General features: G+C 33.7%; 1 protein-coding gene across 1 annotated transcript in view; it reads right to left on the bottom strand.

Moving 5' to 3' along the window:
* Positions 1-11,233, bottom strand: part of LOC130891946 (uncharacterized) — a 29,086-nt gene extending 17,853 nt beyond the window's left edge. Inside the window, exons 1-8 of the mRNA XM_057797058.1 lie at positions 10,933-11,233; positions 8,436-8,681; positions 5,411-5,615; positions 5,128-5,353; positions 3,673-3,945; positions 3,247-3,581; positions 2,968-3,184; positions 2,674-2,912 (exon numbers count right to left, since the gene is read on the bottom strand). Coding sequence (XP_057653041.1) covers positions 2,674-2,912; positions 2,968-3,184; positions 3,247-3,581; positions 3,673-3,945; positions 5,128-5,353; positions 5,411-5,615; positions 8,436-8,681; positions 10,933-11,006 — 1,815 coding nt within the window. The 5' untranslated portion in view covers positions 11,007-11,233. The remainder of the gene's footprint in view (positions 1-2,673; positions 2,913-2,967; positions 3,185-3,246; positions 3,582-3,672; positions 3,946-5,127; positions 5,354-5,410; positions 5,616-8,435; positions 8,682-10,932) is intronic.
* Positions 11,234-16,586: the final 5,353 nt, after the last annotated feature.

Here is a 16,586-nt window from a genome sequence, read left to right as displayed (position 1 = left end):
TAATAAACGCTGATTTCGAAATTATTCATATCGTATCCTCCAACAGTGTGGAAGAAATATCAGAATTTCTAAAAACGGGCTCGGTTGTCGACGCTACGCGTTCTGAACTACTGTTATCTGTTACTACTAATGAAAATATGAAAAAAGTGGCAATGGCGATTATAATCATCACGTTTTCATTGAAAAAAAAATGAAATCTGTCTGAGGGATGTTTGTTGACAGATATCCATGTAGGAAGTGACGTTTTAAGAAAAAGTTTTTTCTGTTTCGTCGTATTTGCGTATAATAAACGCTGATTTCGAAATTATTCATATCGTATCCTCCAACAGTGTGGAAGAAATATCAGAATTTCTAAAAACGGGCTCGGTTGTCGACGCTACGCGTTCTGAACTACTGTTATCTGTTACTACTAATGAAAATATGAAAAAAGTGGCAATGGCGATTATAATCATCACGTTTTCATTGAAAAAAAAATGAAATCTGTCTGAGGGATGTTTGTTGACAGATATCCATGTAGGAAGTGACGTTTTAAGAAAAAGTTTTTTCTGTTTCGTCGTATTTGCGTATAATAAACGCTGATTTCGAAATTATTCATATCGTATCCTCCAACAGTGTGGAAGAAATATCAGAATTTCTAAAAACGGGCTCGGTTGTCGACGCTACGAGTTCTGAACTACTGTTATCTGTTACTACTAATGAAAATATGAAAAAAGTGGCACTGGCGGTTATAATCATCACGTTTTCATTGAAAAAAAAAATGAAATCTGTCTGAGGGATGTTTGTTGACAGATATCCATGTAGGAAGTGACGTTTTAAGAAAAAGTTTTTTCTGTTTCGTCGTATTTGCGTATAATAAACGCGGATTTCGAAATTATTCATATCGTATCCTCCAACAGTGTGGAAGAAATATCAGAATTTCTAAAAACGGGCTCGGTTGCCGACGCTACGCGTTCTGAACTACTGTTATCTGTTACTACTAATGAAAATATGAAAAAAGTGGCAATGGCGATTATAATCATCACGTTTTCATTGAAAAAAAAATGAAATCTGTCTGAGGGATGTTTGTTGACAGATATCCATGTAGGAAGTGACGTTTTAAGAAATATTTTTTTCTGTTTTGTCGTATTTGCGTATAATAAACGCTGATTTCGAAATTATTCATATCGTATCCTCCAACAGTGTGGAAGAAGTATCAGAATTTCTAAAAACGGGCTCCGTTGTCGACGCGCCGCTTTTGAAATACTGTTATCTGTTACAACAAACGAAAATATGAAAACAGTGGCAATGGCGATTATAATCATCCCGTTTTTATTGAAAAAAAAACTCGAACCTGCCTGAGGAGTGTTTGTTGACAGATATCCATGTAGGAAGTGACGTTTTAAGAAATATTTTTTTCTGTTTCGTCGTATTTGCGTATAATAAACGCGGATTTCGAAATTATTCATATCGTATCCTCCAACAGTGTGGAAGAAATATCAGAATTTCTAAAAACGGGCTCGGTTGCCGACGCTACGCGTTCTGAACTACTGTTATCTGTTACTACTAATGAAAATATGAAAAAAGTGGCAATGGCGATTATAATCATCACGTTTTCATTGAAAAAAAAATGAAATCTGTCTGAGGGATGTTTGTTGACAGATATCCATGTAGGAAGTGACGTTTTAAGAAATATTTTTTTCTGTTTTGTCGTATTTGCGTATAATAAACGCTGATTTCGAAATTATTCATATCGTATCCTCCAACAGTGTGGAAGAAGTATCAGAATTTCTAAAAACGGGCTCCGTTGTCGACGCGCCGCTTTTGAAATACTGTTATCTGTTACAACAAACGAAAATATGAAAACAGTGGCAATGGCGATTATAATCATCACGTTTTTATTGAAAAAAAAACTCGAACCTGCCTGAGGAGTGTTTGTTGACAGATATCCATGTAGGAAGTGACGTTTTAAGAAATATTTTTTTCTGTTTTGTCGTATTTGCGTATAATAAACGCTGATTTCGAAATTATTCATATCGTATCCTCCAACAGTGTGGAAGAAATATCAGAATTTCTAAAAACGGGCTCGGTTGTCGACGCTACGAGTTCTGAACTACTGTTATCTGTTACTACTAATGAAAATATGAAAACAGTGGCAATGACGATTATAATCATCACGTTTTCATTGAAAAAAAAAATGAAATCTGTCTGAGGGATGTTTTTTGACAGATATCCATGCAGAAAGTGATATATCAAGAAAAAAATTTTTCCTGTTTCGTCGTATTTACGTATAATAAACGCGAATTTCGAAATTATATTTACCGCGCCGTTTAACAGGAAGACGTACCGGAAATTTTGAAAAACGGGCTCTGTTGTCGACGCGTCGCGTTCTGAACTACCGAACAGTGGCACCGGCGACTAGAATTCCCACGTTTCCCTTGAATAAAAATCAAACCTCTCGCGCGGTACGTCTCGTTAATCTGTACTCATTTGAGAATCACGTGACCGGCCGAATTTATCCGGAAATACTCGATTATACACGCGGACAAACGAACAACGAGTCTGCGAACGTTCCGCGCGTTAAATCCGACAGAGATTCCGTTAAATCCCCCGCACGGTCACGCGACCACACATTCCGCGATCTCCCCCTATGGGGCGTCGTCAAGGACACCGTTTAAACAAGAGGACCTAACTTACCCCATTAAGGACTATAATCATATCCGCTTTTTTCAAGTACTGCAACTGATGCGTCACCAGGATCCTCGTTTTCCCTTTCAAAAACTCACACACGCACTCATCGAACAGGTGTTTCCCGACGTGGGTATCAACCGCAGACAGAGGATCGTCCAGCAGATAAATATCCGCTTTCCTGTACACAGCTCTGGCTAGATTGATCCGAGCCCTTTGTCCTCCGCTCAACGAAACCCCCTTTTCACCTGGAAAACACCGACAATGATCCGATATGCCACCGGATCCGTACGCAAGACTTACCCACGATGGTTCTGTCGCCGTGAGGCAGCTGGTCGAAGTCATTCCTCAAGGCGCACACCTCAACCACCCTCTTATACAAATTCTTATCGTAATGGCTACCGAACAGGATGTTGTTCCTCACGGACGATTGGAAAAGCCACGGCTGTTGCGCGCTGTAAGATATTTCCCCCCCGATCTCAATACCGCCGGATAGAGCTGCCAATTCCCCTATTAACAACTGGAAAATAGAGAAAAAATTGAAAAGCGCTTTGAAACTATGGGAAAAATCGAATTTTTTACTTGTAATAACGAACTTTTCCCCGCCCCCACCGGACCTACTACAGCGCACAGTGTCCCGGGAGGAATACGCAGATTGATGTCCTCCAAAGTGCATCCCGTGTCCGTCCAGGAAGCGTCCGCGTAAGAAACGGTTATTCCGGTGTTTCTTGGTGCGCGCACGATGTCTTCTTCTTCTTCTTTTTCTTCGAGCGTTAGGAAATCTTCGAGTCTCTTAATGGAGACCAGCGCTTCGGCTCCGGTGCTTATGGCCAGGGGATAAACCACCGCCATAGCTAGTTGGAGTATACCGAAGGATTGAGCTATGGAAAAAACTTTATCCGCGGAAATGATATTACCTAAAATAATCGGAATCAAAAAATTTTTTTTCTTGTTACGCAACCGAAAGGTGGTTACTTTGCGGACGTACCTCGTATATATGAAACTTACCGAGTAATACGTAAGTTAGGAGAGTCGTGAATACTGATAGTTTGTCTGAGAAAACGGTGGAGCTCGAGTAAATTCCTCTGAGGATCGAAGCTGAATTGACGTCTTTCATTTCCTTGGTTCGAGTTGTTTTCACTAATTTTTCGAAAGGTTTCTCCCAGGCGTACATTTTGATCACTTGCATTCCGGATACTATTTCGCTCATGATTTTCACTCTTCTATCGGTTTTTTTGGAGACGCTGTCGCGTAAATTGGCGACGTATTTTGTCAAAAATCCTGAAATAATAAACGGAAGTTTGTCGAAATTGGGATTGAAAATTGGAAAATTACTCATCGGGATTACTGAAAAGTTTTTAAATAGAAAGGAATTCCTTGTAAAAACTTTTTTTCATCTTATTTGTCAGTAATTACTTTATTTTTATCTATTTATATGATATTTGTGAAGAAATAATTATAGTATAACAAGCTAAACAAGAAATTAATCAGCCATTTTATCGTAAATAAATAATATATTTAAAATTTTGAAAAAATGTTTTTTTTCAATCAATTATTCAATAAAGAGGTTGGAAACACCTACATTTGGATCAGTTTTACCAATTTTCGAACTTTCTTTCGAAAATTTCGGTTCGAATCAATACAGAGTGGCTTAAAATTGATAAACGCCGTTTTTTTCAACTTATTTGTCATTAATTAGTTTATTTTTATCTATTTATATGATATTTGTGAAGAAATAATTATAGTATAACAAGCTAAACAAGAAATTAATCAGCCATTTTATCGTAAATGAATAATAGTGTTAAAAATATTGAAAACATGTTTTTTTTCAATAAATTATTCAATAAACAGATTGGAAACACCCACGTTTGGATCGTTTTTACCAATTTTTTTCCAATTTTCGAACTTTCTTCCGAAAATTTCGATTTGAATTAATGCAAATGGTCTAAAAACATCCTTAAATAGAAAAGAAAAGTTCTACATGAATTTCCTTCGTTATAACTCATTCAGTACAAACCGGAAACCAGTAATATTGAGTAGCAGCTTCCTGGTGTTTTCTTCTTTACTACGGAGATGTAAAGCCGCTCAACGCGTCACCAGATATGACAATTTGAAACCGAAAAATCTTCGTCCACTGTTTCAAAACGATTTATACGAAAAAGTAGATTTTTCAAAATAATTTCTCGACGTTTCGATAGTTGATTTTAAACTGCTTCTTCTAGACGTCAAAACATGTGGAAACCTGCACGAATAGCTGCCATATTGGAGCTCGGAGTCGTCGTGGAAGACCACCACCTCGGAGATGGGACAATCTCGTTATTTTCCCATCGATACCGGTCTAATCCATTCCCAAACACCATGACTACTTTTCCCAATAAATAATTGAGTTTTATGGTGTTTTTTCTCCATTTTTGGATTCGTTTGTAAACCTACAATCTTTATAAATTTCGGAATATTCAATACCTTGTATAGGAACCGTAACTACCACCATGGTAGCCACCCCAGTTACCGCCGCTAGTCCTACTTGTTGCCAAATTATCAAAAATATCACCAAAACTTGGAAAGGCATCACCCATAGAGCGTGAATCACTGGAAAAACCAGATCGAACCGGCTCAAATCGTTCGAAAGTATATTGACAACTTTGCCTGCGGGTGTTTCGCCCAAAGACCTTTGACTCAATCTAGTAACCTAAAAATAAAGTTATTAGACGTTTTTTTTTACTGAAAAACAATAATTTTGTCTCACTTTTCTGTAAACCAACGAAGACGTAGCGATCCGCACCCTCATTCCGATCGCCTGCATGGCGAAAATCACGTGATGAAGCGTGATAGTCGAAAGAAACGAAACGATTATTAGAGCCACGCTGTATACGTATATTTCGTAATTATCCGCCACGTTTTTATCGGCGAATAATTTGATCAATTCCGCTAGAATTATCGGTCTCAAACATCTGCAACGAAACGCGAATTAAAACCCAAAAATTTGCTTATAAACTCGAACAAAAATATCCAAATTACGGTCCTGTATTGTAAATATGAAACACGCGCGATTCTGTATCGTGAATTTTCGAAATTTGAGTCGCTTTCCGTGGATCTTGGAGGAAAACATTTTGGGATTCGGGGGACGTTCGTTATGATTGAAATGTTCGCGGCGATGTTCGTGTCTGTTCGCGCGAACTAAGGTCTATCGGCATTTTTAGATCGATTATATTATACTAATTATCGGTCTCAAACATCTGCAACGAAACGCGAATTAAAACCCAAAAATTTGCTTATAAACTCGAACAAAAATATCCAAATTACGGTCCTGTATTGTAAATATGAAACACGCGCGATTCTGTATCGTGAATTTTCGAAATTTGTGTCGCTTTCCGTGGATCTTGGAGGAAAACATTTTGGGATTCGGGGGACGTTCGTTATGATTGAAATGTTCGCGGCGATGTTCGTGTCTGTTCGCGCGAACTAAGGTCTATCGGCATTTTTAGATCGATTATATTATACTAATTATCGGTCTCAAACATCTGCAACGAAACGCGAATTAAAACCCAAAAATTTGCTTATAAACTCGAACAAAAATATCCAAATTACGGTCCTGTATTGTAAATATGAAACACGCGCGATTCTGTATCGTGAATTTTCGAAATTTGTGTCGCTTTGCGTGGATCTTGGAGGAAAACGTTTTGGGATTCGGCGGAAGTTCGTTATGATTGAAATGTTCGCGGCGATGTTCGTGTCTGTTCGCGCGAACTAATGTCTATCGGCATTTTTAGATCGATTATATTATACTAATTATCGGTCTCAAACATCTGCAACGAAACGCGAATTAAAACCCAAAAATTTGCTTATAAACTTGAACAAAAATATCCAAATTACGGTCCTGTATTGTAAATATGAAACACGCGCGATTCTGTATCGTGAATTTTCGAAATTTGTGTCGCTTTGCGTGGATCTTGGAGGAAAACGTTTTTGGATTCGGCGGAAGTTCGTTATGATTGAAATGTTCGCGGCGATGTTCGTGTCTGTTCGCGCGAACTAAGGTCTATCGGCATTTTTAGATCGATTATATTATACTAATTATCGGTCTCAAACATCTGCAACGAAACGCGAATTAAAACCCAAAAAATTTGCTTATAAACTCGAACAAAAATATCCAAATTACGGTCCTGTATTGTAAATATGAAACACGCGCGATTCTGTATCGTGAATTTTCGAAATTTGTGTCGCTTTCCGTGGATCTTGGAGGAAAACATTTTGGGATTCGGGGGACGTTCGTTATGATTGAAATGTTCGCGGCGATGTTCGTGTCTGTTCGCGCGAACTAAGGTCTATCGGCATTTTTAGATCGATTATATTATACTAATTATCGGTCTCAAACATCTGCAACGAAACGCGAATTAAAACCCAAAAATTTGCTTATAAACTCGAACAAAAATATCCAAATTACGGTCCTGTATTGTAAATATGAAACACGCGCGATTCTGTATCGTGAATTTTCGAAATTTGTGTCGCTTTGCGTGGATCTTGGAGGAAAACGTTTTGGGATTCGGCGGAAGTTCGTTATGATTGAAATGTTCGCGGCGATGTTCGTGTCTGTTCGCGCGAACTAATGTCTATCGGCATTTTTAGATCGATTATATTATACTAATTATCGGTCTCAAACATCTGCAACGAAACGCGAATTAAAACCCAAAAATTTGCTTATAAACTTGAACAAAAATATCCAAATTACGGTCCTGTATTGTAAATATGAAACACGCGCGATTCTGTATCGTGAATTTTCGAAATTTGTGTCGCTTTGCGTGGATCTTGGAGGAAAACGTTTTTGGATTCGGCGGAAGTTCGTTATGATTGAAATGTTCGCGGCGATGTTCGTGTCTGTTCGCGCGAACTAAGGTCTATCGGCATTTTTAGATCGATTATATTATACTAATTATCGGTCTCAAACATCTGCAACGAAACGCGAATTAAAACCCAAAAAATTTGCTTATAAACTCGAACAAAAATATCCAAATTACGGTCCTGTATTGTAAATATGAAACACGCGCGATTCTGTATCGTGAATTTTCGAAATTTGTGTCGCTTTGCGTGGATCTTGGAGGAAAACGTTTTTGGATTCGGCGGAAGTTCGTTATGATTGAAATGTTCGCGGCGAAGTTCGTGTCTGTTCGCGCGAACTAAGGTCTATCGGCATTTTTAGATCGATTATATTATACTAATTATCGGTCTCAAACATCTGCAACGAAACGCGAATTAAAACCCAAAAAATTTGCTTATAAACTCGAACAAAAATATCCAAATTACGGTCCTGTATTGTAAATATGAAACACGCGCGATTCTGTATCGTGAATTTTCGAAATTTGTGTCGCTTTGCGTGGATCTTGGAGGAAAACGTTTTTGGATTCGGCGGAAGTTCGTTATGATTGAAATGTTCGCGGCGAAGTTCGTGTCTGTTCGCGCGAACTAAGGTCTATCGGCATTTTTAGATCGATTATATTATACTAATTATCGGTCTCAAACATCTGCAACGAAACGCGAATTAAAACCCAAAAAATTTGCTTATAAACTCGAACAAAAATATCCAAATTACGGTCCTGTATTGTAAATATGAAACACGCGCGATTCTGTATCGTGAATTTTCGAAATTTGAGTCGCTTTCCGTGGATCTTGGAGGAAAACGTTTTTGGATTCGGCGGATGTTCGTTATGATTGAAATGTTCGCGGCGATGTTCGTGTCTGTTCGCGCGAACTAAGGTCTATCCGCTTATACTTACACGATGATAACGTTTGTGTAGAACCACATGAACCCGTAGATAAAAGCTTCTTTGTAGAATTGTTTGAAAAGGGCTTTCATCAGATTCGGTTTAGTTTTTTTTTCTTGCGATTTGCGAACTTCATCTTCCCAATAAACTTGGAGGGCGTCGGTTAAATTTTGAGATTTGTCTTTTTTCGACGATTTGTATAAATCTTCTATTTGTAAACCTTGTTTCACACCTTTTTTTATCAGTGGTACCACCCATCTGGAATAAAATGCGATGTAGTCGAAACGGATACATTTTGAGATTATTTTTTTTTTGAAAACTTACAGAATGAATAGTTTTGATAATGAACTGACACTTTTTTTAGGGTTTTCTGATAACAACGAATAAACGTAACCGGTGTCCATTTTGTTACTTAATGAAATGACGATATTTTATAAAAATTTTATCGTTTCCATATCTCGGTTCATTTCACGTCCGGTATCTTTTACACAAAGTTTGACTTTTTGAATTTCTTTGAAAAACGCCGTTTTTTTATTTTATTTATCATTAATTAGTTTATTTTTATCTATTTTTATGATATTTGTCAAGAAATAATTATAGTATAACAAGCTAAACAAGAAATTAATCAGTCATTATATCGTAAATGAATAATAGTGTTAAAAATTTTGGAAACACGTTATTTTTATTTTTTTTCAAATAATTATTCAATAAACAGGGTGGAAACACCTACGTTTCAATCATTTTAACAATTTTTTTTTCAAATTTCGAACTTTTTTTCGAAAATTTCGATTCGAGTTAATGCAGAATGGCCTAAAATTGATAAACACCGTTTTTTTATCTTATTTATGATTAGTTAGACTGTTTTTATCTATTTTTATGATATTTGTCAAGAAATAATTATAATATAACAAGCTAAACAAGAAATTAATCAACAATTATATCGTAAATGATTAATATTGTTAAAAATTTTGAAAACATGTTTTTTTTTTATTTTATTTTTCAAATAATTATTCAATAAACAGGGTGGAAACACCTACGTTTCAATCATTTTAACAATTTTTTTTTCAAATTTCGAACTTTTTTTCGAAAATTTCGATTCGAGTTAATGCAGAATGGCCTAAAATTGATAAACACCGTTTTTTTATCTTATTTATGATTAGTTAGACTGTTTTTATCTATTTTTATGATATTTGTCAAGAAATAATTATAATATAACAAGCTAAACAAGAAATTAATCAACAATTATATCGTAAATGATTAATATTGTTAAAAATTTTGAAAACATGTTTTTTTTTTATTTTATTTTTCAAATAATTATTCAATAAACAGGGTGGAAACACCCACGTTTGGATCGTTTTTGCCAATTTTTTTTCAAATTTCGAACTTTCTTCCGAAAATTTCGATTCGACTTAATATAGAGCGGCCTAAAATTGATAAACGCCGTTTTTTTAACTTATTTATCACTAATTAGCTTATTTTTATCTATTTTCATGATATTTGTCAAGAAATAATTATAATATAACAAGCTAAACAAGAAATTAATCAGCCATTATATCGTAAATGAATAATAATGTTAAAAATTTTGAAAACATGTTATTTTTATTTCTTTTTTTAATAATTATTCAATAAACAGAGTGGAAATACCTACGTTTTAATCGTTTTTCCCAATTTTTTTTCAAATTTCGAACTTTCTTTCGAAAATTTCGTTTCGAATTGATATAGTGTGGCCTAAAATTAATAAACGCCATTTTTTTTAACTTATTTGTCATTAATTAGTTTATTTTCATCTATTTTTATGATATTTCTGAAGAAATAGTTATAGTATAACAAGCTAAACCAGAAATTAATCAGCCATTATATCGTAAATAAATAATATATTCAAAATTTTGAAAAAATGTTTTTTATTATTATTTTTCCAAATAATAGTCCATTATACAGGGTGAAAACACCTAAATTTACCTATAAACTACGAAGGTAGGAAATTAATGAGTAGAAGCAGTATAAAAGAAAAATGTAGAGAATTAGAATAAATGGGGGATGCAATAAAACAACGTAGACCAAAAATCAATAAAAATATTCAAAAAGACATAATGACACTATGAAATTCCCTTTGAACAGTACTAGGACATTGGAAATCGGGAAAATTTCAGTTCCAAGCATTTTTAAAAAAAATATGAATCAAATAAAAACGATTTTGTACCTAGAACTGAATTTTGTGAATCAAAATGTCAATGTCATTGATGACGTATTAATCCACGCCATACACAAACTTTTCCACCTTTTCCAAACTCTTCTATTCCCATATCGATGATTCTTTAATCTATTTCCCAAATACTGAGATGTTTGTCCTATGTAGCGTCATATTTAGTACGAGGATCCATTTTTCGATGTAAACACTCAGAAAAATTGGTGAAAAGCGAGTGGAGGGGGCGTAGAGAAAAGCAGAGATACCCCAATGCATACCGGGCCGTTTTATGTATATACGAGGTGTGACAAAAATTAAACTCACCCGAAAAATAATTTCGCGAACACACCGGCTTTTTCTTTGGGATTTTCCAAAGTCAAATCGAATCCTAAATCCATCAGAAGTGGAATCGAAGAATCACTTCATAAAAAAAATTCATTATATCGGGAAAAAAAAATTTTCACAATATTTTCAAAAATTTAAATATATAAAAAAGTTTATGTCGTAGCGGTTGAAAATTTACTGGATATGGTTGGGTAATAGAGGAAATCGAACGTAGTAGATGTTTCCTCTACACCCACGATTCAACCGTGGGGGAAAGCTGCGCAATTATTAAATTAATTCGCACTCAGAAATACTAGAACCCGCTGAAGAATTTTCGTCACCAGTTTTCGGCAAAATGATGATGAAATAATCATTCGATCAGTAAATTTTTATTTTCTCAAATTGGTATGAACGTTTCGGGTGTTTGTGTGAAACTTCAGCGCCATAATTCAATTTTTTGGTGATATTAGCTGTGTAAAAAAACATTTTAGCTAAGAGATTGTTTTAAATTTCGTGTTTTCAATGGAATTACGTCAAAATTGAGGTCAAAAAATGATCCAGAATCGAAAAAAACACGCTAAACTTATAATTTCCTTCAATCACAGCTCAGCCACGGTATTTGCAGGATTTAGTTCGTTTTGACTTTATTTTTGATCACTCGAGGTTGATTTACATTTCTAAAATATTAATTTCAGTTATATATAAATTTATTTAAAGTTTTAAAAATGATCCTAACCTCATTTAATTCAAGTTTCTACAAAAACTATCAGGAATTGAGTGATAGAAAGTTTTTTATGATGTTTCGATCTGCAATGCAAAGTTTTTCCCATTTCACCATAAGATTTACGTTTTTACTTAGTATTTTCTACATAAAAGTATTTTTATTATGTTTGAATCTGTTTTGTGCAGAGGAAACTTTGCTATATCGGGGCCAAACGTCTGTACTACGTTTTATATGAAAGTTTTCACAATTTCTTACCAAGATTTACGTTTTTACTTAGTATTTTCTACATAAAAGTATTTTTATGATGTTTGAATCTGTTTTGTGCAGAGGAAACTTTGCTATATCGGGGCCAAACGTCTGTACTACGTTTTATATGAAAGTTTTCACAATTTCTTACCAAGATTTACGTTTTTACTTAGTATTTTCTACATAAAAGTATTTTTATGATGTTTGAATCTGTTTTGTGCAGAGGAAACTTTGCTATATCGGGGCCAAACGTCTGTACTACGTTTTATATGAAAGTTTTCACAATTTCTTACCAAGATTTACGTTTTTACTTAGTATTTTCTACATAAAAGTATTTTTATGATGTTTGAATCTGTTTTGTGCAGAGGAAACTTTGCTATATCGGGGCCAAACGTCTGATCTACCTTTTTTTAAGAAAGTTTTTATAATTTCTCTCTAAGATTTACGTTTTTTCGAAGTATTTTCTACATAAAAGTATTTTTATGATGTTTAGATCTGTTTTGTGCAGAGGAAACTTTGCTATATCGGGGCCAAACGTCTGATCTACCTTTTTTTAAGAAAGTTTTTATAATTTCTCTCTAAGATGTACGTTTTTTCGAAGTATTTTCTACATAAAAGTATTTTTATGATGTTTGAATCTGTTTTGTGCAGAGGAAACTTTGCTATATCGGGGCCAAACGTCTGATCTACCTTTTTTTAAGAAAGTTTTTATAATTTCTCTCTAAGATTTACGTTTTTTCGAAGTATTTTCTACATAAAAGTCTTTTTATGATGTTTGAATCTGTTTTGTGCAGAGGAAACTTTGCTATATCGGGGCCAAACGTCTGATCTACCTTTTTTTAAGAAAGTTTTTATAATTTCTCTCTAAGATTTACGTTTTTACTTAGTATTTTCTACATAAAAGTCTTTTTATGATGTTTGAATCTGTTTTGTGCAGAGGAAACTTTGCTATATCGGGGCCAAACGTCTGATCTACCTTTATTTAAGAAAGTTTTTATAATTTCTTACCAAGATTTACGTTTTTACTTAGTATTTTCTACATAAAAGTCTTTTTATGATGTTTAGATCTGTTTTGTGCAGAGGAAACTTTGCTATATCGGGGCCAAACGTCTGATCTACCTTTTTTTAAAAAAGTTTTTATAATTTCTCTCTAAGATTTACGTTTTTTCGAAGTATTTTCTACATAAAAGTCTTTTTATGATGTTTAGATCTGTTTTGTGCAGAGGAAACTTTGCTATATCGGGGCCAAACGTCTGATCTACCTTTTTTTAAGAAAGTTTTTATAATTTCTCTCTAAGATGTACGTTTTTTCGAAGTATTTTCTACATAAAAGTATTTTTATGATGTTTGAATCTGTTTTGTGCAGAGGAAACTTTGCTATATCGGGGCCAAACGTCTGATCTACCTTTTTTTAAGAAAGTTTTTATAATTTCTCTCTAAGATTTACGTTTTTACTTAGTATTTTCTACATAAAAGTCTTTTTATTATGTTTGAATCTGTTTTGTGCAGAGGAAACTTTGCTATATCGGGGCCAAACGTCTGATCTACCTTTTTTTAAGAAAGTTTTTATAATTTCTCTCTAAGATTTACGTTTTTTCGAAGTATTTTCTACATAAAAGTATTTTTATGATGTTTAGATCTGTTTTGTGCAGAGGAAACTTTGCTATATCGGGGCCAAACGTCTGATCTACCTTTTTTTAAGAAAGTTTTTATAATTTCTCTCTAAGATGTACGTTTTTTCGAAGTATTTTCTACATAAAAGTATTTTTATGATGTTTGAATCTGTTTTGTGCAGAGGAAACTTTGCTATATCGGGGCCAAACGTCTGATCTACCTTTTTTTAAGAAAGTTTTTATAATTTCTCTCTAAGATTTACGTTTTTTCGAAGTATTTTCTACATAAAAGTCTTTTTATGATGTTTGAATCTGTTTTGTGCAGAGGAAACTTTGCTATATCGGGGCCAAACGTCTGATCTACCTTTTTTTAAGAAAGTTTTTATAATTTCTCTCTAAGATTTACGTTTTTTCGAAGTATTTTCTACATAAAAGTCTTTTTATTATGTTTGAATCTGTTTTGTGCAGAGGAAACTTTGCTATATCGGGGCCAAACGTCTGATCTACCTTTTTTTAAGAAAGTTTTTATAATTTCTCTCTAAGATGTACGTTTTTTCGAAGTATTTTCTACATAAAAGTATTTTTATGATGTTTGAATCTGTTTTGTGCAGAGGAAACTTTGCTATATCGGGGCCAAACGTCTGATCTACCTTTTTTTAAGAAAGTTTTTATAATTTCTCTCTAAGATTTACGTTTTTACTTAGTATTTTCTACATAAAAGTCTTTTTATGATGTTTGAATCTGTTTTGTGCAGAGGAAACTTTGCTATATCGGGGCCAAACGTCTGATCTACCTTTTTTTAAGAAAGTTTTTATAATTTCTCTCTAAGATTTACGTTTTTACTTAGTATTTTCTACATAAAAGTCTTTTTATGATGTTTGGATCTGTTTTGTGCAGAGGGAACTTTGCTATATCGGGGCCAAACGTCTGATCTACCTTTTTTTAAGAAAGTTTTTATAATTTCTCTCTAAGATTTACGTTTTTACTTAGTATTTTCTACATAAAAGTCTTTTTATGATGTTTAGATCTGTTTTGTGCAGAGGAAACTTTGCTATATCGGGGCCAAACGTCTGATCTACCTTTATTTAAGAAAGTTTTTATAATTTCTTACCAAGATTTACGTTTTTACTTAGTATTTTCTACATAAAAGTATTTTTATGATGTTTGAATCTGTTTTGTGCAGAGGAAACTTTGCTATATCGGGGCCAAACGTCTGATCTACCTTTTTTTAAGAAAGTTTTTATAATTTCTTACCAAGATTTACGTTTTTACTTAGTATTTTCTACATAAAAGTCTTTTTATGATGTTTAGATCTGTTTTGTGCAGAGGAAACTTTGCTATATCGGGGCCAAACGTCTGATCTACCTTTATTTAAGAAAGTTTTTATAATTTCTTACCAAGATTTACGTTTTTACTTAGTATTTTCTACATAAAAGTATTTTTATGATGTTTGAATCTGTTTTGTGCAGAGGAAACTTTGCTATATCGGGGCCAAACGTCTGATCTACCTTTTTTTAAGAAAGTTTTTATAATTTCTTACCAAGATTTACGTTTTTACTTAGTATTTTCTACATAAAAGTCTTTTTATGATGTTTAGATCTGTTTTGTGCAGAGGAAACTTTGCTATATCGGGGCCAAACGTCTGATCTACCTTTATTTAAGAAAGTTTTTATAATTTCTCTCTAAGATTTACGTTTTTACTTAGTATTTTCTACATAAAAGTCTTTTTATGATGTTTAGATCTGTTTTGTGCAGAGGAAACTTTGCTATATCGGGGCCAAACGTCTGATCTACCTTTATTTAAGAAAGTTTTTATAATTTCTTACCAAGATTTACGTTTTTACTTAGTATTTTCTACATAAAAGTATTTTTATGATGTTTGAATCTGTTTTGTGCAGAGGAAACTTTGCTATATCGGGGCCAAACGTCTGATCTACCTTTTTTTAAGAAAGTTTTTCCCATTTCTCCCCAAGATTTACGTTTTTACATGGTATTTGCTCCAGAAATTTAATCAACTATCTAAAAATAATCAAACGAGAAAATCAAATTTGAAGGAAACGATTTCGAACAATTTCTATTGAGAATTTAATCATTCGATAACGGAAGGGCTTATCATCTAATGAAGGCTAATTAAAATGTTACAGCACGATAAAGAAATTATTGTAAACAAAACGTTTTTTTTTGGGGCGAGGGCAATGGGCACGAAATACCATTCATCATCATCATCATCATCATTATCTTCATCATCATCACCAAACAAACCATAACTTACATAATCGATGTCTTCTGTCATTAGAGTCTGTAATTTTCCATTTCTATCTTGTTTTTCACTTACTTTTATCTACTTTTATTCGTCTTCTATTCTCCCCTCATCGCTCGGTTTTAATTTTTTTCTTTTTATTTCACTTTTCGTATCTTATTTCTTTTCCCTATCCCCATACTTTTGTTTCCCCTTTTTTCGTTTCTATTTCTTTTTTCTGTATATTTCTGCTCGTTTTCATCCCTCCTTTCTCGTTCCATATTCCACTTTTTTTTGTCTTTCTCATTCTTCCCTTTCATTTTCTACTATTTTTCCTCGTCCTGCTTGTTATTCTCTTCCCTATTCTTCATCCTTTTGTTTTCGTTTTCTTTTCCTTTTTATTCCTTTTCTCTCACTTTTCGTTTATTTTTCTTTTTTCTATTATTCCTTCTACATATTTTTCTCATTCCGTATCTTATTCTTTCACCTATCTCCATCCTTTCGTTTCTTCTTTCTTTTAATTCTCCATTTTAATCCTTTTTCTCATTTTTTTTCGTATCCTTCTTCCGTTTATGCTCATTTTTTCTACTATTCCTTCCACCTCCGCCGAATTTTTGCTTTTCATTTCATTTTCCCGGATATTTTCGTTCCTCTTTCGTTTCCATCTTCCCTATTATTCTATTTTCGTTCCATATTCCACTTTTTTTGTCTCTCTCATTCTTCCCTTACATTTCCTACTATTTTCCCACAAATTTTCCTCGTCCTGCTTGTTATTCTCTTCCCTATTCCCATCCTTTTGTCTCCCTTTTCGTTTTCTTTTCCGTTTTATTCT

The sequence above is a fragment of the Diorhabda carinulata genome, chromosome 3 (genome assembly GCF_026250575.1).
Source record: "Diorhabda carinulata isolate Delta chromosome 3, icDioCari1.1, whole genome shotgun sequence".
NCBI lineage: Eukaryota > Metazoa > Arthropoda > Insecta > Coleoptera > Chrysomelidae > Diorhabda > Diorhabda carinulata.
The sequence above is the reverse complement of the archived record's forward strand: the minus strand, read 5'-3'. Positions and strand labels throughout refer to the sequence as shown.